Consider the following 20,061-nt stretch of genomic DNA (forward strand, 5'->3'; position numbering starts at 1 on the left):
AAAAAAAAACGCTTTTCTGCTTCCGTCGTCGTTTATATTTCCGTAGTTCCTTAAACACGCTGATCTTATCTGAGTTAGTGACATCTCTTTTTTGGTTGTGGCATTTTGGAGCTCTAATTTAGTCATATAAAGTTGTTTTGTGTGCACTGACTGCTGACCCCCGTTCGTGGCCATTTTAGTGTTTTTTTTTTTAAATGTTTAAATTGAATTTAACTTCGGTAAGTTTATTGCTTAGGGACGCTTCCTGGGACTGTAAAACTCACTTGCACGGGGAGACATTTTGTTCTGGAAATTTCGAGTGAAATTGAGGTTTAGCTCCCTCAGAGATGATACCAGAAAGAGGTTATTCAATAATTACATGATATTAAAATAATATCTTCCTGTGTTGGTCATAGTGTGTCTCGTTTTAATCGTTTTGTGGTCGCTGCTTGTTTTGGGTCCCATTTCATTTCTTACCGTGACTGTTTCATGTTTGCGTTCAGTTTTGCTCATTTTATGTTGTTTGTTTTCCGTCTCTTAGTACTCATTCAGTAACTCTTTGTGTTCCTTTCTTTATGCCAATCTATGGTTGTTTCTAACCTACATTAGTTGTGTTCAGTGTCTTTGTAAGCACTTTGTATGTGATCATTTTTACATCTTTCCACCAAAGGTCTTTTCATTTATGCCTCTTCTGTTTTTCTTTGTTCAATATCATACTTTTGGGATTGGATCCTGAATAATCGGGCACCAGGGTCTGTGTCTGGCAGGCCTGTTGCAGAACATATGTGTCCTGTTAGGGTCTGGGACTCCAGAGCATTTGCTTATTTCTTAAAAATTAAAAGTTACTAAAGACATTTCACATTCAGACAATAACGGTAAAAAAAAGTCAACACCGAGATGGAAAAATCAAAGCACAACAAGTTCATTTTATTGAAGTAATCAAGCAAATTTAAAGAGAAACCTCACCATGTTTCAACCCTGCTGCAGTGCAAACAGTATATAAAAGCACCTTTAAAAGGCTCTGCAGTTGATTTTGTGAAACAACAACCCTGAGAATATTTTAGAGGTAAATGACAATGAAGATGTTTGGTGAATGTTTACACCACCCACATTGAATGACAAAAAAAAAAAATCTTTATCAAAATGTGCCGTAATATAAGGCACTGAATATTCACACAAAATCAAAATACATTTTTATAACCCAACAAAAGCCCACATGACGGCAAACATTAAAGTTATTTTGAGATACTACACAAAATTGTGGCAAAATGCGAGGGATGTCTTTCAAGTTTTTTGTAGTTTTAAACAAAAGATTTCCAAAAGCTGAGCCAAAAAAAACAATAAAACACATCATAAATGCACAAAGTGTCACTGAACATAAACAGTTCCAAATATATGTGTTGGGTTTTGACATTGCACATGCAAAAATCTAATAGCTGTCAGAAAACCAGAGGAGAATAATGCAGTTTCAGGTGGTGATGCACCAGCAAGCATGCATGTGAATCTGAAATGAAGTTGTGCTGCTGTTTAAAACACTGACGTAGATAGAATTGATTTTTCTCTTGTAAGTCTTGTAAAGGATGGTTATGTTTCTTTGTGGATGAAACTAATACCTAACAAATTTCTCCTGTTTTGATTGAATTGGACTTTGAAATGTCTTGAATTTGTAGGAAATGTTGATCACTTGACCTGACGTCACTTTTCTATTTCTGTGTGAGACACAGAGCAAAAATCCAGATATATTCATTTTGATCTCACTTAATGAAAATCAGCGCAAGACACCATGACAAAAGAGAAGCAGAAAGAAAAGGAAACGGTCAGGCATTTTACCCAGAAGGATTATTTAGGTAATTATTCAATTTTAGAAAATGTTGCCTCATTATTAGTCTGTCGATTGACTAATTGGTTAATTTACCTACACTGTTACCCACTGAGTACACTTTGGCTGATCGGCTTTATATGGGATTGTTCGCTGAAAGTATTGAATAAATCTTTCAGGAAAATGTTACACGTTTAAAAAAATCCCTTTGCACATGTAATAGAGAAAATTAAACACATCTGAAATTTTATTACATATGCCAGTGTAAAAACAAAACAAAGTTGAACTTTAAAAATATCCTACTCAGTCATAATCATGATGTATTTGGTTTGGAGATGAAAAAAAAAGCTGGTAAAAACTTTACATGTCGCTCCTGAGCAGATCTTTTATGTCATTTCAATCCCCCTCTCCTGAAGAGGTGAGTCAGACTGGGGGTCATTGCTTTTCTCCTGGGCGTTCTTCTTTGAGCCCTTTTTCCTAGAGAAGTACAATGAATGTTGAGATAATAGCAAAAGAATGGCTTCCACTGTAAACAATGACCTGGCTTTTTAGTTGAGCGAAGAAAAAACAAAAATGATCTTACTTTGACTTAACTGTCAGGACAGTAACAGTTATAATGATGGCCGAGATGATGACGGCAAGCAAAACTCCACAGATGATTGCTGTTGAAGAGCAAAGCAGTTTAACGGATGAGGATGAATACTGAATAATCATATGTGAAAACGATTTCATGCAGATCACGGAACCTGATGCACAAAATTTTTTGAATTCCCCCCACTGGGGGAAGAATAAAGTATTTTTCTATTCTATTCTATTCTATTCTATTCTATTCTATTCTATTCCAAAAGCCATGTCTACGGTTTGTGTAAAACATGAGATTAGTTTGCTTTGATAATGAGACTATGCCAAGGCACACCTAAATATTACCAATGTATCTACTGACCAATAGGAGTGTCGGGCTCATCCTCCTCAGTTTCATCACCATCATCTAGGGGGCAAAAACAATAAACATCAATTTAATGTTGGAAAAAAATCAAAACGTCACTCAGTCAAAAAGACTGACTGACATAACCGTGTAACGATCAGTAACTGTGCACAGAAGACAAATTTGTGCTCACTGTGGATGCCGGCACAGGTGGTGTTGCAGGTTTCAATGTCAAAGAATCTGTTTCCATTTCCAATACATCCAGTCCAAATGAATTTCTTGCACTTGTCATGATGCGAGTCATAGTAGTATCTCAAATAATTGCCATTACATCCTCCCTTCAGGTATTTAAAGTGACACGCTTTGGATGCTGTCAAGAGAAAACAACATCACAATTATCAACGTGATTCACTATTCATATAAATGGTTTTTAATCAAGCTTTTTTTATAGCGCTGGTGTGAAAATCCCAAATGATGCTGACTATGTCAGCAAGACACAGAGTTTTACACGACTGACTGTTTTTGCTCATCTTAAACAGTCCTGCTCTTTCACCACTTGATGGTGTATTGTTACCAAATGTTGGTAAGCGGCTTTCCAATACAGCCTCTGAGGACATGAACATAAAAACATATGGAAAGCAGACCTTAGCCATGATTGTGTCCACTGACAGTTATTCCTGTCTGGATTCTGGTGTTTTAGCCTCAGTTGCACTCATGAAGGTTTTATAACTATGAAGTCCTCTTATGGTCTTTTAAGCCATAAAACTCTCATCAGCCAGTTCACACTCCAAAGTCCATCAATAGCCTGGCTTCATCTACCTTTAGACAATCTTTGAAGTTACATTGAACATGTTTCATACTCATAACCAAGAGGTGGTAGTTAAACAGCTTAATCATTTAAGTTTTACTGTCATTCTAAAATCCTCTCACCATCCATGGGGTATAATTCCGCTGCCTTGGCTGAACAGTTTCTCAGGCACTCTCTTTCATTCACGAAACGGTTGGCATTTCCTCCTTCGCCTTGGTAAAAGAAAGGCTTGCACTGATCCGAGTCGGCATCGTAATACACCGAAAACATGAAATTAGTGCCCTGACCTGCATCAGGGGGGTCGTTACAGAATTCTGTTTCATGAAAAAAATAGTCAGTTAGTATGCAAGTAACACTTTATTTTACATAAAGTTGAACGTATTGGCTAATGCAAGAGTAAGCTAGGGAGCTGGCTTTTACACAGTTTCTATATGATAAATGTTTAAGCAGAAACATCAGTAGATAAATAACTAATGTTTAACTAACCTCATCACCTCAGACCCACTCCCTCTTTTTATGATGGCAATAAAATGTGTCATTTATTTTTTTCTGCCCTCCCGCCCTTCATGGATTTCACAGAAAGGAAATGGTTTCAAATGGTTCTTTTACTCGAAGTACACTTCATTTTGCAGGGACACCCACTTTTTCATCAACCGACTAACAAAAAATGGTCTAATCCCACCATGTTGCTGAAAGTCTGGGCCTCTCCAATTATTCCATAGTGAGGCGAGATGAAGTTAAAGGGTAGTTTCAGCTCATAATAGTCCGGCTCAGACAGGAATGATCTCAGTGTTTAAAGTTTTGAATTACAGAGGTAGGACTTGTCCAGTCAGCTTAACATAAGTAAGAGTCAGTAAATAATATTTATTGGAGAGTAAACTAACAGTAAAAAACATTATTTCAGCTACATGTCACAGCATGCACACACAGTCGGACGCAAAGGTAAAATGCATTAATGTCCAATTAAACTTGCATGACAAAGTTTAATGATGTTTCTTTTTTTTGTTTTACAAAAATCCAATCAACTGATTTTTTGCTTGGTAACTGTCCTGTTTTTCCAGTCTATGTCATCTTCGTTGCCATGTCTTTGACAATACGATTGCCATTTTGCAGTGAAATGACTGAGGGTGAGGCTTTTTTCTGTAATACTGTCGGTGGAACAGGGTGATAAGTGTAAAATGAATGTAAAAAAAGAACACGTATAGATATGTCTTCACAATTTTGCCCCAGGCCTGAGGCCATGTGCTGATCACCTTGGCCTACATGATAGAACGTTAATTTCAAGCTCCTGATTAGTTATAAATTCAACTGAGAAATAAGGAATAAGCAGCTTTATGCATACCTTGAATTGCTGAGTGACTGATATGGAACGCTGACAAAAAAATCCCTAAAACCAGAAGGTTCTTCATCTTGCTGCCTGCCTGTGCGCTGTTTGTCCAGGAGTGAGTGTAGGCTATAAACTACAATGGGAGTGGATAGTTAGTTGTAACCTTTGGACTAACGTTTCTCAAACGATGACACCCTCAATCGAAACAGAAGTTAATGTCTGTGGTGGGTAGTTCCTCCTTTTACCGTCTTTATTGTCTGCAAAAGGTTACAGTTTGTTATTTAAAGCCAGAATCAGCTATACCTTACATCCTTACAGTGCTAAATGTGAACTGGGGCTTTTCAGTATCACTTTAAACTATGTTTTAGAAATGTTATGGATAGAGTATTTGAGTGTGTTCATTTCAATAAGGAGGAATCATCAGGACAATTAAATATATGCACCACAAGGGAATTGATGTTGGGAAGCCCTAAAGGGTCAGGCATACATACATTTTATTCCACCCGTTTTCCCGTGATAACGAGATCATTTTCCTCCGTTTTCTCCTGATAACTAGACATTTTTCCTACGTCTTCCCGTGATAACGAGATGATTAATTCGAGATCTCGAGAAAACAAAATGATAGTCTAGATGTCAGAGGAGCAGGAGACTATCGTTTTGTTTTCTCGAGATCTCGAATTAATTATCTCGTTATCACGGGAAAATATCTCGTTATCATGATCATTAAATGATCAGTAGATGGCACAAACGTGATTAAACTTAACAAGTATAAATTCACAAATAGACTTACAACAGGTCGCTACTAAACAAGAAATGAACTACAAAGACAGTGCAGCTAACATTCACGTGTAACTAATGCTATACAGTAAATATTTGCAGAAAAACTACACAAAATGGGCTAAACTACTGCCTCACGTTGTAAATTGCGGACCCCGTGTTAGCACGAGCAACGAGCTAACATATTACAACACAAATTACATTCTTGGGAATCAAAGGGACGATTAAACATAAATCACTCCTGTAAACACAATATTTACATGGGAAGAACGCACACAGTATTCATACACACATGAACACCGTAATGAGTTGCATCTCCAATACACCTGTTAATCTGCGCAACACCGCACTAAACTCACTAACGAACTCGCAATCGGAACTACTACTGAGGTGCATCATGGGTAACGTAGTCTACAAATGCGGTTGAATTCGGGGACTTTTAACATTCTCAATATCAGTGAACAACATGGCACTTGAACTCTGCTTCTCATTTTAAGTGTCATGGCAGATTGACCTCTGACCTCCAAACTCATTAGCCATATAAATCTGATAATTCAGTGTGAGGCAATAGCTGTTTTGTGACCATTTCATAAAATTCCCTGACACCATGTTCCTCTATGTTGTAATTTTCCGTTTCAGTTCCACAAAAAAAGCAGCACAACACAAATTTAACAGATTAAGGGTTTGTAATTGTTTCATGTCTGAACAGAGACAGAAATAAAGTGAGATTTATTGTGAGTACGCAGTTACACTGTAGATTGATTGTAGGTTACACTTTTCAAAATGAGTGTTTCAAGCTTTCGATGCTGTGAAAAGAAAATAATACATTTCAGTAATATCATCATTCAAAGCAGTTGTATTCATTACTTTAATTCTAATATTAGTGCAAAAATAACTCATTTGATGGGTTACATCTACAAGACCAAACTATCAAAATTGTTTTTTGTCTGCTTTCAGTAGTTCTCCTGTTTCACCACTTGGTGGCACATTGGTAATATTCTTTGCTGAAATGTTGCTTTCCTTTAGCCTCTCGGGCACATGAAGAAACTAAATGTTAAATAGATGAAAAGAAGACTTGAACAACATTTGTGTCTGTCTAACTGACACACAAAATAGCACTGAAAGTTTTAACATGCTCCTCTTCAGATATAACACGGTGACACCTGCCTGAAATCTGGTAGAGAAACATGAGTCAAGATAATCTTTTGTGTCTGTCTCTTTGGCTCATTTGCAGTCAAGTTGGCTTTAGGAGTTCATAGCATTCTTTTAAAACTCTTATCAGCCAAGTCATGCAACAATGTTTAAAGGAAGCTAGGAATAAAGAGTTCTTGTGAGACTTCATGGATTTATATTTTCACATGTTGTGTATTTACAACAGAGTGATGGCGGTTAAACAAATTGAATATACAAACTTTCTGCTGTGACAGATTTATTAAATCCTCTTACCATCCATGGGGTATGATTCATCTGCCCTTGCTGAACAGTGCATGTTCATGCACTCTACTTCATTCACAAAACCGGGCAGCAATTCCTACTTCGCCTTGATAAAAGAAAGGGCTGCACTGATCTTTGGTGGGATCATATTACACTGAAAAGATTAAGCTTGAGCCGTGACACGCATCAAGGGGGCTCTTTACAGAGATCTGTTGGACGATAAAGATTAGCTGCAAGTTACATTTTGTTGCCAAAAAGTTTAACATGCTGGCAGATCACAAAGAGAGCCTTGGAGATGACCATTACAAATATTTATGTATGATATAGTTAAAAGCAGAACTTGTCAGTAGAAGAATATCATATGTTTAACTAACCCCATCACCAAAGATCCACTCCCTCGTTTTATGATGGCAATAAAATGTGTCTTTTATGTTTCAGTCTCTGCGACCTTCATAGATTTAATGAAAAATTAAGTTGTTTCAAATGTTTATTTTTCTCAAAGTACACTTTTTGTATCGCCTCTCCAATATTTCATAGGTGAGATGAAGTTGCAGGTTTGTTTCAGCTCATAATAATCCGGCTCAGACAGGAATGATCTCAGTGTTATAAAGTTTGTAATTAGTGAGGAAGGAATTGTCCAGTCAGCTTAGAAGCGTAAGAAGGAGTATGTCAATAACATTTCCAGGTGAAATAATCAACATTAAATACTGTAATTCATTTTTTCGGCAACCACTTAAAACAGTTATTTTTGGTTTCTGCTGCAAAGTCATAACATCATGTCTGTAACAAAGCAGTCATATCCTGTTACACTATCAGAACACCCCCCATCAGATCAATTTAGTTTCTGCTGAACTGACCATTTTTTTTCTTACCTCTCATTTTATTTCACCACTCAGTATTCAGCCTGTAGCTTAATTTGCCCCCATGTTCCACCATATACAGAAGATATCATGCTGCTCTGAAATGACGGAAGATAAAGTTTCACTTTTATAGTTGTAAAAGACTGAAAGAAATACAAAAAAAAATTGAAAGCCACAACGTATAATATAATATATTTTTTTTGTTTTAAATGGTTTCTTAGGGGAGTTTAACTGCATATAGGTTTTGTTTAAGTAATTTTGAAAGTTCAAGACTGTATGGATGAAAACTGACCAGTTTATAACGGTAATTATAAGCTTATAATGACGGGGCAGTAAGTGTCCGTGCAAACCCACGAGCGAGGCTTAAGTGAATTAGAGAAGAAATAAAAACTGAGTAAATATGCACCCAATAAGAAACATAATCTCCACTCCTCTATCCGGTGTGTAGTACCTGCTCGTGGTAGCGCAACCAGGTTTCTGCTGTGTGGAGGTGTGCGAGCTCACACGTCACCTAACAGTGGCGCGTTTGTAACACCAGCACGTGCGCTCCTCACAGTGTTTCCAAAACCCTTCGTCCCTCTGCAGGTCTGAGGTGGAATCCTAAATGAGTGATTTCACTTGGCTGCGGTCGCCACTGTACTGCTGTCACCCTCCGGTGACCAGATGACTGCGATGGCTGGTTTTGTTGTTGCTCTGACGTCAGTGCGAGCTACAGAGAAGCTGACATGAGTATAAAAGCCTTTTTGAAGCCTGGCGCTTCAAGATCCTGCTGTGCACTGGGCTGACATCGAGCTGAGGAAGTCAAGATGCGCTGTCTGAGCTTCACTTCCATAGCTGTGCTACAGTTGACTTTATTCAGCGTAACGCATGGTGAGATCTTCAAAGATCACAACAATGAGCTTATTCTTGAGTAGAAAGGATAGTTCAAGGCAGGTGTCTCCATCCTGCTGCACACGAGGGATGACAATACTTGAGAAATGGACTCTTGAATCTTTATTTATTTATTTTTATCTAGTTTTAGTATTGTTTTGAGTAATTGTAATGTTGTCATTTCAGCGTGATCCAAAAATCCAAAAAGATAAAAGATAAAAAGATAAATCATTTTTTCTCTCTTTCAGGTGCCAAATGGACATACAGTGGTAAGTCTGATAACAGTATCCTCACAATTTTTCATTTTTATGTAACCATACCCACATATATGTATAACTTTTGCCTAAGTTGTACATAGTGTTATTTGCTGTTCACTTTTTGTTTCATCATGAAAAAAGATAAAATTGTATAAACTCTATTTGTTTTAGACAGTTTGTGAAATCTTTAAATCAGCTATAACAGTTTGATGTAACCGTATTTTCCCTTTATTTGATTTAATTTTTTCAAATCCAGTGGGTAAAAACTGAAACATAAGTCTGATCTATGGTGAAAATAAGTATAAAACAGTTTCAAGTAACCTTTACCACAGGTGATTTAGACAGGAACAAACAGATTGTTCCAATTTCTTTAGATGCAACACTCTGATAGGCAGTACAGGAGTTGGAGTGGATAATGTTGTCTTGTCGTCACAACGCTGCTTTCAATGGCCAACTTGTGGGGGGGGGCTATGTGATTATCCTTTGAGTCTGCAGGACAACTGCTGACATCACACCCATCACCTCATGTTATTGTAGTGTTCATTTACGACTCTGCGTTCCCAACATTTCATTAGTGGATGACTGCCTTTGTCTCATGCCTTAAAGTCTCTGGACTTTTTCACCCATGACTCTGTCTTACATAAACGGTGCTCAAGGCATAACCTCTTGTCTCTGTCACCGCCTCTCGAACATCTGCTGCGTTCAAAGTCTGAATGTTATACCCAACTGTAGACAGGTGAAGCATTTCATTTCTTGTGGTTTTGACAGTTTTATTCATTTCTAAGGCCTGTTGACATATTTCAAATATGACTTTAAAGCGAGGAAATTGTTTTCGACTGGTACATGTGGGATAATAATAAGAGATCTAACATACAACTCTGCATAGTTATTTAAGGTCAAATGATTATAATTAGATGAAACAGAGGAGTCTGTACAGCAAAAAGCTTATTTACTTGCTTACAGTTTACAGTTACTTGGCAATTAATGGTAAAACAGCCTTTTTTTAAGCTGTTCACACGGTTGTTTATCTCCTATAGTGGCAGTCAAGAAAAAAACCCAAAAATAAATAACTAAAATGTTCTGTCAGTCCTAGTAAAATAACTTCACTAATTCTGTGCTGTTAAAAGCTGAGTTATAAACACTGAACTGTTCCAAAAATATACGCAATGCATTATATTTGATAGCCCACTAAATTATATTAAGCAATCACAAATGTCCCTAATGATAATGCACTAACTAGAAATGTAATGACGTTTGTAAAGATGGCAGAAGAAAGAGTTCCTAAAGTAGATAAACTCCCTCTGGCCTGATCATAAGTGCATCACAGTGAATTTAATCCTCACTTACTTCCAGAGCCTTGGAGGCCCTGTGTCATAGTAGTCAGTTGTCTTTAGGGCTGGTTGCACTTTCTGTTGACATGGCCACTGCTGAGTCTTGCAATTTACCCTAACCTCAACACTTCAGCCTCCAGCAGAGGACAAACAGTGAATTTCAACATGGTATGTTGATGATGACTGTTGTAGTTTCCTTTGCTGAATACATTACTCCATAGAAAGCCTCATCTAAATCTTCTAATTTAAGGTTTGGTCTCAGAGAAAGGCCTCTGTATTTAAGAAATTACCCACAGGCATGAATGCTCTGTCAAGGACTTCCAAGGGACCATCAAATGCAACAAAAGGTCCGTTATTAAAGGGAAGCCTGCCTCAAATTGTCACACAAATGAGGTGGATGTTGAGTAATTACTGCGATAAGGGTACATTTCTTACTTATTGTTGGACTCCTTCGCCTTGATTGAATTTGGAGCCTTGCATCAATCGAGTATTCAACAATTTCACAGCTTTACATGATGTCCCTTGGCACGTCTAATAGGATCAATCCACGCTGTCTGACACTTGGGTCGGGGCCAGGCTTCAAGCTGCATCATTCATATTCAACTATGCTCAGCTGGCATATAGTGAATGGTGAATCTTTAGGTTAATTCTGGATGGATAATGAATCAGCGCCAAATTAGCTGCCAGAAGGAGATTACACAGAGCTTGTCATGTTGATATTACTGTTTCATATTTGATAAAGTTCAATTATTACAAATTATCAGCCTCAGTTTGGACTGAGCATCATATTTGAACAACTGAATTAAGAATGTCTCATTTCTTGTCACCATTTTCATTATGCATTATTTCAAAGCGCAGTTTGCCACATCGCCTTTCCAGACACATTACTGAGAGACAACCCCATGCAGCTGAGGTCACTTTGTAGAACTGCATGGCTCGATTTGCTTTCGGGCCATTTTTAGTGTCTTGTGCTTTATCGAAACCATTCATTTGGAAAGGCAGAATTCTCACTGGTTCTCCCTGAAAACGCCTGCCTGGATCTCACTCTTACTGATTAATGGCCCTTTTCTATTACATGTTGTGGCACAACTCGACTGGATAGGGTACCATCGACGTGTCAGAGGGAACTCTAACCAGAAGTCCTGTTCATTGGCACTCTTCCTTGTCCTACGATGAGAGAAATTGTGTTTAGGAAAACTGTGCAAACAGATTTGCATAGTTTGTATAACTGTGGGTATGGATTTGATAAGCCTGTTTATTAACTGACTAGATGATAGATAGTAGGTAAAAATGATCTGTCTGCTTAAAGAAGCAATGCAGCTATCCTAACTCTGTCTCCTAAGATAGATTTCCCTTTAAAAATGTTAATGTTTTAAAGGCCTTACTTGTCATCTGAGGAAAGACCTTTTCTTTAGGTCACTGTCATGTCTTAAAGGTGTTATACTGGTATTGTTGCAGGACCACATGGAGAGCCCTACTGGTCCGAGCACTATCCATACTGTGGGGGTGTTTTCCAGTCTCCTATAGACATCAAGTCAGAGCTGCTGAGATTCGATCCAACTTTACGTCCAATTGAGCTTCAAAACTACAACCTGTCACCAAATGAGCAACTCACTCTGGGAAATAATGGACACTCTTGTGAGTATAAATCAATAAAATGGCTCACAGAATATGTAACAACGTGCAATATTTCAAAAGCAATCTGTAATTTAAACTCATTTAATCACAACTGTGTACGAGACTTTGCAAATATTTAATTTTGTTTGGCTTTGATTTTAGAAGTACTTCAAATCAAAACGATGCATGAGTCAACATCTTTAGAGATCACAGCACATAAATTTACAGACCTAATTTCTAGTTCAACATAAAAAAAAAGAATATGGGAGTATTATCCCTCTAGATTTGCCACAGTAATTTTCTATATTCACTCTCTTATTATCTTAACTGTCCATATACCCAAAGAAAGGTTTCCAAATTTAGACTGGGATAAATATGAGCAAGTTGTTCAGTTGCTCTGCCTGTGCTGGGACTGAAGCACCTCAACAAAGGCAACTTACTTCCGTTTACTTATAACTTATAATAGCTTTTAATCAGAACATACACTAATGTCCATTGTACAGAGCTTGTTAGATTAGTTTCTTCTGGAAAATGTAAAATATCAGGAATTTTAGTAACAAACTGTGCTGAAAATGCTTATTGCTTATTGCTTATTGTAGGCTAAAGAGAGGTTGAGCTGAGGTACCCTCACATACAGCAAGTTACGGTCCAACTGTGCTGAAAATGCTCAAAATATATAATAATATAAAGTGATGGTGAGGATTCATTGCTGACAAATCTGTGAGTAAACAAAGTAAAGAATGGAGAAATGCTCATGTGTGCATACCTGAAGGGCCTCCACACCACAAGCTGAATGTCATCAAAAGATGGATGTTTGAAATAAGCTGACACGGGTTTTTAATGTGTGAGCATGTGTGACACACACATGTTAACATGTTTAGCATGTTAAATGCTGCCACAGCACTTTGACAGTGCAAAGTGGGCCATGCTGACCTCCTCAGAAAGATAAGGTTATAGATGATTGTTGTGAAATAAGGTGACTCATCTTGTGTGCTTAAAGTTCTTTTGATTTGTAGTGCAAATATCATTGCCCTCAAAGATGCACATCTCCAGCCTGCGTCACCGTTACACTGCGGCTCAGCTACATTTCCACTGGGGCTCGTCCAGTCGGCCTGCTGGCTCTGAACACACGGTGGACAGTAAACAGTACGCAGCAGAGGTAAACAAAGCAAGCAGCATTTCTTACTTAATACTGATTTAAAAGACAGCAGTCAAGTATAACTAAGTAGGTACAGTCATGTGAAAAAGAAAGTACACTCCATTTCTTACACATTGAAAAAATATCAGCTGGTCCTTGCCAGGTCTTGAAGTGAGGTAAATACAAGCTCAGATGATACTTTTGTACTGATACGCTGTTTTTGGTTTTCACCAAACATGACGCATGGCATGGCCAGCAGTTGCTGTTGCATTAATCAAAAACCAAACTGTTAAAAACAAGCTTCACCAACTGAAAAGACACAAAACATTAATTTGGTATGATAAAGATATAAACGGTATAAATATATAGATGTCTTACATACATTTCCTGCTTCACATGACAGTATCTCTGGCACCAAACAAACAATTTTGTTCATTATGAAAAAAACTCTGGACTTTTAACTGTCAGAGAAACATAGACACCGTTCAAAGCTGCAGTTGATGCTGAAATTGATGCAGTTGATGCTGAGGAAACTCTCAAAAGCTTTACATCTGTTGCAGTTCCCTGACACTGCATCATAAATTCAGTTTACACCTACCTGTCCAATGGTCTCACGCTGTGCCTATTCAGTGTCTTGCATTTTATGATGGAATTGGCTGATTGAAAGGGTTAGTGAGACACTTCTTAAATACAGAAACACATGTTTAAAAGCTGTCTATATTTAAAATGTTTACTGCTCATAAAAGGACAGTTAGGTTCCTACTTTCTCATGTCAAAATAAAAGTTCTCCTTACCAATTTCCTTCATGTATTTTATTTTGTCTTACTGTACTTGAAAGGCAGAAAAAAAGAGGCATAAGTTGGCCTAATTATGTATATTGCCGTACAGTATGCCAATGTCTTATCCCTGTAGGGTTTAAAGGAATTAAAGTACCAGACAATTATATGTTGTGGTTTTAAACCACCTCAAGAAAGGAGTGGCTGTCTGTTCTTTTTTAATGTGTGAAGCCCTGTAAGCAGTTTTCACACAAATAGTTTACTTTAGTGCTTTAATTCAAGCAAAAGATCTGGCAGTAAAGCTTAAGAGAGGGTGAAAGCAGGAGGCTGTTTTATGTAATCTGGTATCGTTTGAGTAGACGATGGAACCTGTGTGCTTTTATATTACCATGCCTCAGCTACAGTGCAGCCACATTTAAGGTGATGTGGTTTGACCTGAGTTTCTTGGTGGACACGTCCGGAACAAGCATCTTTTCAAGTCTTTCCAGACTTCAGAACCACAACTCTGTGATCATATGTTGGGTTTCGAGGGATGGAATGACGGAAAATTGAACATTTCCCAGATCCAGCGCAAATGTCTACGTTAGTCTATAAATACAATATCATCAAATTTTTCCAGAATGACAACACTCGCCTTTGTGTTGCACTGAAAGAGAAAGTATTGTACTCATTTCCACTTGTTGCAAATTTTTAACATAAAAGGTCTGGCTCTGAAATAATTCTTAAAATGTTTTTTTGATATTTACAAATGCCGATTGAGTTTATTTTGCTTTTCACATAAGATGTTGAGATGTTTTACTTTTTCCTCACAGATGCACGTTGTACACTATAATTCAGACAAGTACCCCAATATATCCATGGCTGTGGATAAATCCGACGGTCTGGCCGTGCTGGGTGTCCTGGTTGAGGTGAGACCTTTGTTCTGGGACTAATGATTTTTAAAAACTTTTTTGTTAAAAGCAACTATTCAATTGTGCTTTCTACACAGGTCGGGGAATTTAATCCAGCTTTTGATCAGTTTCTAAAGTTCATCAGTGGTATCAAATACAGAGGTGAGTCTAAAAATATTTTTTCAACGGGTCACTTCTGATGAAAATGAAGTTTTCAACTTTGTTTACGTGTCCATAGTAACAACAGACATTCAGACCATGGCTGACAATTTTACTCTGGAGCTGGAGCTACCAATGACATTCTGAAAATCAGCTGTCAAGGTTTCATCCATGACAAACTCAAGGAAGCAATCTCCCCAGTCTGCAGGGTGGGACTAACTTTCAGGAGACGGCTGTAGGGAAGAAGGTTTATCGAACATTGGCATTTAGCAACGTATTATTGGTGTGTGTATTTCATCTGCTGGGCTCATAGACTGTATGACTTTGCACTGTGGCTGCGCCAACAGAGTCTGCTCAGTATTTTTTTCTTTTTTCATGACACAAAAAGAGGATAAATCTTGGAGCCACTCAGTGAGGTTCTGCACAGCATGAACAGGTGAAGATGAGCTCTTGGAGCTCTGGATAACCTGACACAATGCTAAAAATTCTATAAATGCCTCGCAACGAGTTTTTCTCTACCAAAGTAGATCCTCATTGATATTAATATATCATAGTATTTGAATTATATGAGAACATAAACAATGAAGTCTTTCTAATGAGCGAAGATCAGTTTCTGGGAGGTTAATCAATGCCCACTGAAAGCAACATGGACCATTTTTTAAATTCTATGTTTAAGGTCAGAATCTCTCCTCTCCTCATCAGATCACTCATGTGACCGTGATTCATTTTACACCAATTAAACAGTTGTTAACCAGTTGATGTTGGTTTTGTAATTTCAAACATCAGAACAGAAAGTGCAGGTGCCTGGCTTCAACATCAGAACGCTGCTGCCCATGCGTTTGGATGAGTATTATCGCTATGACGGCTCATTAACAACTCCTCCATGCTATCCGAGTGTGCTGTGGACGGTGTTCAGAAATCCTGTGACAATTTCTCAAAAACAGGTGCTCCAACAGTTTTTGCAACTTTTCTTTAACTTGTAGTGATGGTTTTAATAAAAATGACTATATGAAACTGACACGATTTCTTTAATGCTTTGTTTTTAATTTTTTAAGCTTAACTGGTGTGGAAAATAATCACTGTGTATTTCTTTTGTTTTGTTGTGTGGTTTTAGTTTCTTTCCCTAGCAACAGCCCTCTACTCCTCCTATGCCCAAGACTCAGCCCTTATGCCACTACATAGCAACTACAGGAAACCACAGCTGCCCGACAGCCGAGTGGTCCTGGTATCTTTTAAGGAGGGTAAGTTAGGACTTCAAAACAAGCTTGCTTTATTGTTGGTGCATCAGTGAAAACCTCACATAAGCAACATTCCTGCTGTGCCGCTTTACAAATTGAAAAGAGAAGTTTGAATGGTTGGATGACATTTATTCCACTGCAAAGCACAGGACTGTCATGCTGGCTTTGGCTTGTATTGTATCACCTGCTTGTGGCTGCACTTTATGCTGATAACTTTTGCAGCTGATTGATGCATAATGACTTTGTTCGAAACTCTGCCATCTTTTAAAACACACACAAAGAACCACCCCTTCGACATACTTAGAAACACTTATGCGATTGCCTGGTTTACCACAGTGTACAGCAATTAGCTCCATATAGAGTGGGATGAATGTGCATGTTTTCTACATATTCAGTACTTTCCTCTTCAAGCTTCACTTTTGTGATGGCGCATAGTTTGACATGGCTATGCGGAACCCTACGATATTAGCTTTCCGTAGAGGCAATTAGCAGGTGATGGCTTATGCTTTTAGTGCATCATTATGGGCAGTGCTGTTGCATGGCAAAGATGAAACCCAACTTCGTTCCAAGGAGTGACCCACATGCTGAGATTTTTAACAACATTGGCTCTGTGTCTGATGCAGGCAGAGGACTGCATGGTACCCTTACAGTCACATCTCCTCTCACGCGGAAGAGAGTCATTCAGCAGCTCCTGGTTGGAGACTTAGCAGACTTAGCTGATGAGGGGCTGTATCAGCTCCTACCAAGTGGCTCACAGAAGCTCCATGCTGGCAAAAGGGAAGACCACAAGAACTGGCAGAGTGAGATTCTAGCAAAACCCAAACAACAATCATTGAATCCATCTCTTTGGAAGAAGAGCCAGACCAACCGCTATGTGGGAAAGCTGGGGCTGGCCGAAGACACACTGTGCTATGTCCCACTGGAGCAAAGAGTTTTTCATCAGCTCAGACAGTCCCACACTGAGAATCAGCTGGTTCAGACTCTCAGAAATGCAGTTTTCCCTGAACTCAACCTCAAGAGCTATCTGGACTGTAAGTCAGACTTAGCTCTCCCCACCATCACACACATTCTACGAGGACGACCATCCGATGAGGCTTTTGAGTTACATCGCTCCCTGACAAAAGCCTTGATGAATCAAAAGACGACTTCCACACCAAATAAACCAGATGGACCAATGATAAAGCATGATGATCGTCCCTCTGCTGCTCTTCCCAGGAAACCCCTCAGCCATGGTTATCCACATCCTTGGCTTTTGCCAATGGAGTGGGAAGATTAGAGAGATTCCAGACATAGCTCACACTATTGCTTTTGTAAAAGACATCAGTTGTGTACCACAATGGAAGAGCAATTTTGGCTCTTCTTTTCTTGAAACCATCTTTGCTTAATGTATTTAACAATAAATTATTCTCTCCAGTTTATGCACATGAATTTATAAAAAAAAAAGAAAGAAAAAAAACGTGGAACATTTATATAGTCCAACAGGATTACAAGTATAGTTTGGCTAATGTTGAGCTACACTTGTAAATATTTAAAGATGCAGCTGAAACCCCACCACTTAAAAGGAACACCAAATAATAAGACTTATTGACCCTGATATGCTCTGATTAGCCTCTCCTGCTTAAATATGTTGTCAAAAACACAATAAGTATTTGAATTATTTCAGAATCCTCAAAAATGATCAAATATTTTGAACTACGGTGCCCATTATTACTTTATATACACAATATATTCTGGATCGATGATTTAATCTGGTCCCTCCAGACAGATATGATTTCAAATGATGTTACCACTTTTAATCAGCCAGCAGTTAAGATATCGATTCAATATACACTGTGCTGTTTTGACTTTAGTTTCTAGTTGAAAGATTACTGAGGAGGTAAAGCATGTCTTTGCAGCTTTGTTTGATAAGTTTCAGTTAGTTTCCGAGTATCGTCGATTGATGAACGAGCTCTGCTTTCATATAACCAACACTCCAGCTCTTGGCAACCTATTGAAGCAAAAGTGTCATTGCCACAATTCTACTCATTCTATTATGCAGTTTGCACAGGAGTTTACAAGATACTCTGATCCATTTTGGATATGCCTTTATCCATGGACACGGACATACCTTGAGTGAGTCTCATGGAACCCTCAGTCACGGTTGAACTTAACAACTTAAACTCTTTCGAAAGCATTAAAAGAAAGACACCTTAGACACTGTCTCAATCTCAGCTTCCACCTACTTGATCTGCTTCCTCTTGGTACGTTTCAAGTAATGTCTTGGGTTGTCCTCACTGCTTAAATCTCACTTTGGTTGAAATGAAGGCTAAACAGAAGTCATATTCTTCTCGCTGTAGAGTTCAGGGACTGCGGCTAGTTGACATCACTATCTATAATGCAATGTGACGTAAACAACAATGGTAGACATCTTTTAAATGCTACTCCTTCACAGCCAAAGCCATTGTTAATGTATAAAGCTATAGAAGTCATATGTATTAGTCATGTTCATTATCTTTATTGTAACTTTCCTGTCTTTTCTTACAATTTGTATTACTTTTTAAATTTTCTGTTTGCAGACAGTAATTAAGAAAACGCTGTACAGCTAGGAAACATTTTCAATAAAGGCATCAAACTTGAATCAGACATGACCGACCTCTTCTATGTTTTCACCATTTCTCTCTGAACCTATAACATGTTAGTTTATGGCAGGATCAAAGATGGTCGGTCACTCTCCTACTTAACTGTACCAGCTGGAAAAAAATAGCATGAACTGGTGTTACATTTTTACATTTAGCCTTAGCCTATACAGAAAAGTGCTTTAAAAAATGACAGTTTGGAGTTGGAATTTTTTTGATAGAAGCAGAATTCAGAATAGAGAAAAAAAAAAGTGCAACGAACAGGTTTCACTCTGAGGTACTACTGTGGTGAGTGAGGGAATTTTTGTATTCAGCGAAAAAGCTGCTAAACAGCAGAAATTTCTCATTAGCTTTTTGTTCATAATACTTGTATAAGTCTAAATCTGCAACTTGTGTCATTACAAGGTTTATATCTCATATTAAAGACTTTAACGTTGTTCCTTAATTGCTATGTATCATGAAGCACATTAACACTTTTAACTGCCATATCTGACCTGTTTGTTGTTCTTAGAATTTCATTGTCACGGTTTGTTTCTTTCTCTTTGTCACTCAGATGACCTTTTTTGGATAAACACTGGTATGTTGCTTTTTATATATTTTGTACTTGTTTCCATCCAGTCATGTACAGATTCCAACTACATCTCATTCCTTACCTGCACGGTGAGGCCCTGTCCCTCTAAAATATAGTTTTCTGTTGGGGGAATTAGAACAAACACGTAGATTAAAGAGCTGAACATAAACAGTCAACCCTTGTTTTGTCTGAGGAATAATTAACCTTCACTTTAATGTATCAGGTCAAAGTATGATGAAACAACATGATTAGTATTGAAAACAGTATATGAAAAACACAATGCAAGAAAGTAAACCAATAACAGTAACAAATGAAATCCATCAATTACATAGTTAAAACAAACGTAAAAGACAAGGATGAAAATAGATCAAACAAGAGCCGCCACTAATCAATGAAAAATACGAAAACAGTCTGCTTAAATCAATATTGGTGAACTTGACAAAAGAGTAGCATCTTGCAGAACTAAAAGCACTGGAAAACAGATGAGTCTTTAACTGTGATTTAAAATTACAAATGTTGGGGCAAGATTTTATATGTAACAGAAGACTTTTCCAGAGTCTGCGATCAGCAACCAAAAAAAGCTAAATTATCTTTGGATTTAAGGCGTGAGTGAGTGACGATAAGTGTGATGACGACCTAAATGACCTGCTAGAAAAAGAGACAAATATGC

At 37.9% G+C, this 20,061-nt stretch overlaps 2 protein-coding genes across 4 annotated transcripts; one reads left to right on the forward strand and one right to left on the reverse strand.

Annotated features, from left to right (window-relative positions):
• Positions 1 to 1,625: 1,625 nt before the first annotated feature.
• LOC140307139 (inter-alpha-trypsin inhibitor) lies at positions 1,626 to 8,597 on the reverse strand. 2 transcript variants are annotated; one of them, XM_072385902.1, is made up of 7 exons: positions 8,381 to 8,597; positions 7,942 to 8,027; positions 3,654 to 3,845; positions 2,917 to 3,093; positions 2,742 to 2,786; positions 2,382 to 2,460; positions 1,626 to 2,275 (listed from the first exon to the last, which is right to left on the reverse strand). In XM_072385902.1, exons 2-7 carry the CDS (start codon positions 7,946 to 7,948, stop codon positions 2,185 to 2,187), a joined length of 591 nt encoding a protein of 196 aa, XP_072242003.1. In that variant the 5' UTR covers positions 7,949 to 8,027; positions 8,381 to 8,597; the 3' UTR covers positions 1,626 to 2,184. The 2 variants fall into 2 exon arrangements, with proteins under 2 accessions (XP_072242003.1, XP_072242004.1); XM_072385903.1 differs by lacking the exon at positions 7,942 to 8,027 and having other exon boundaries at positions 8,381 to 8,596.
• On the forward strand, positions 8,529 to 18,518 carry ca12 (carbonic anhydrase XII). 2 transcript variants are annotated; one of them, XR_011915797.1, is made up of 10 exons: positions 8,529 to 8,799; positions 9,048 to 9,068; positions 11,846 to 12,025; positions 13,021 to 13,163; positions 14,731 to 14,826; positions 14,907 to 14,970; positions 15,754 to 15,911; positions 16,082 to 16,208; positions 16,829 to 18,123; positions 18,264 to 18,518. XR_011915797.1 is itself a non-coding variant. In XM_072385901.1 (9 exons), exons 1-9 carry the CDS (start codon positions 8,736 to 8,738, stop codon positions 17,479 to 17,481), a joined length of 1,506 nt encoding a protein of 501 aa, XP_072242002.1. In that variant the 5' UTR covers positions 8,529 to 8,735; the 3' UTR covers positions 17,482 to 18,518. The 2 variants fall into 2 exon arrangements, 1 of the variants encoding a protein (XP_072242002.1); XM_072385901.1 differs by having other exon boundaries at positions 16,829 to 18,518.
• The last annotated feature ends 1,543 nt before the right edge of the window (positions 18,519 to 20,061 follow it).

The sequence above is a fragment of the Leuresthes tenuis genome, unplaced genomic scaffold (assembly GCF_036924035.1).
Source record: "Leuresthes tenuis unplaced genomic scaffold, fLeuTen1.0.hap1 SCAF_5, whole genome shotgun sequence".
In the NCBI taxonomy this organism is placed as follows: Eukaryota; Metazoa; Chordata; class Actinopteri; order Atheriniformes; family Atherinopsidae; genus Leuresthes; species Leuresthes tenuis.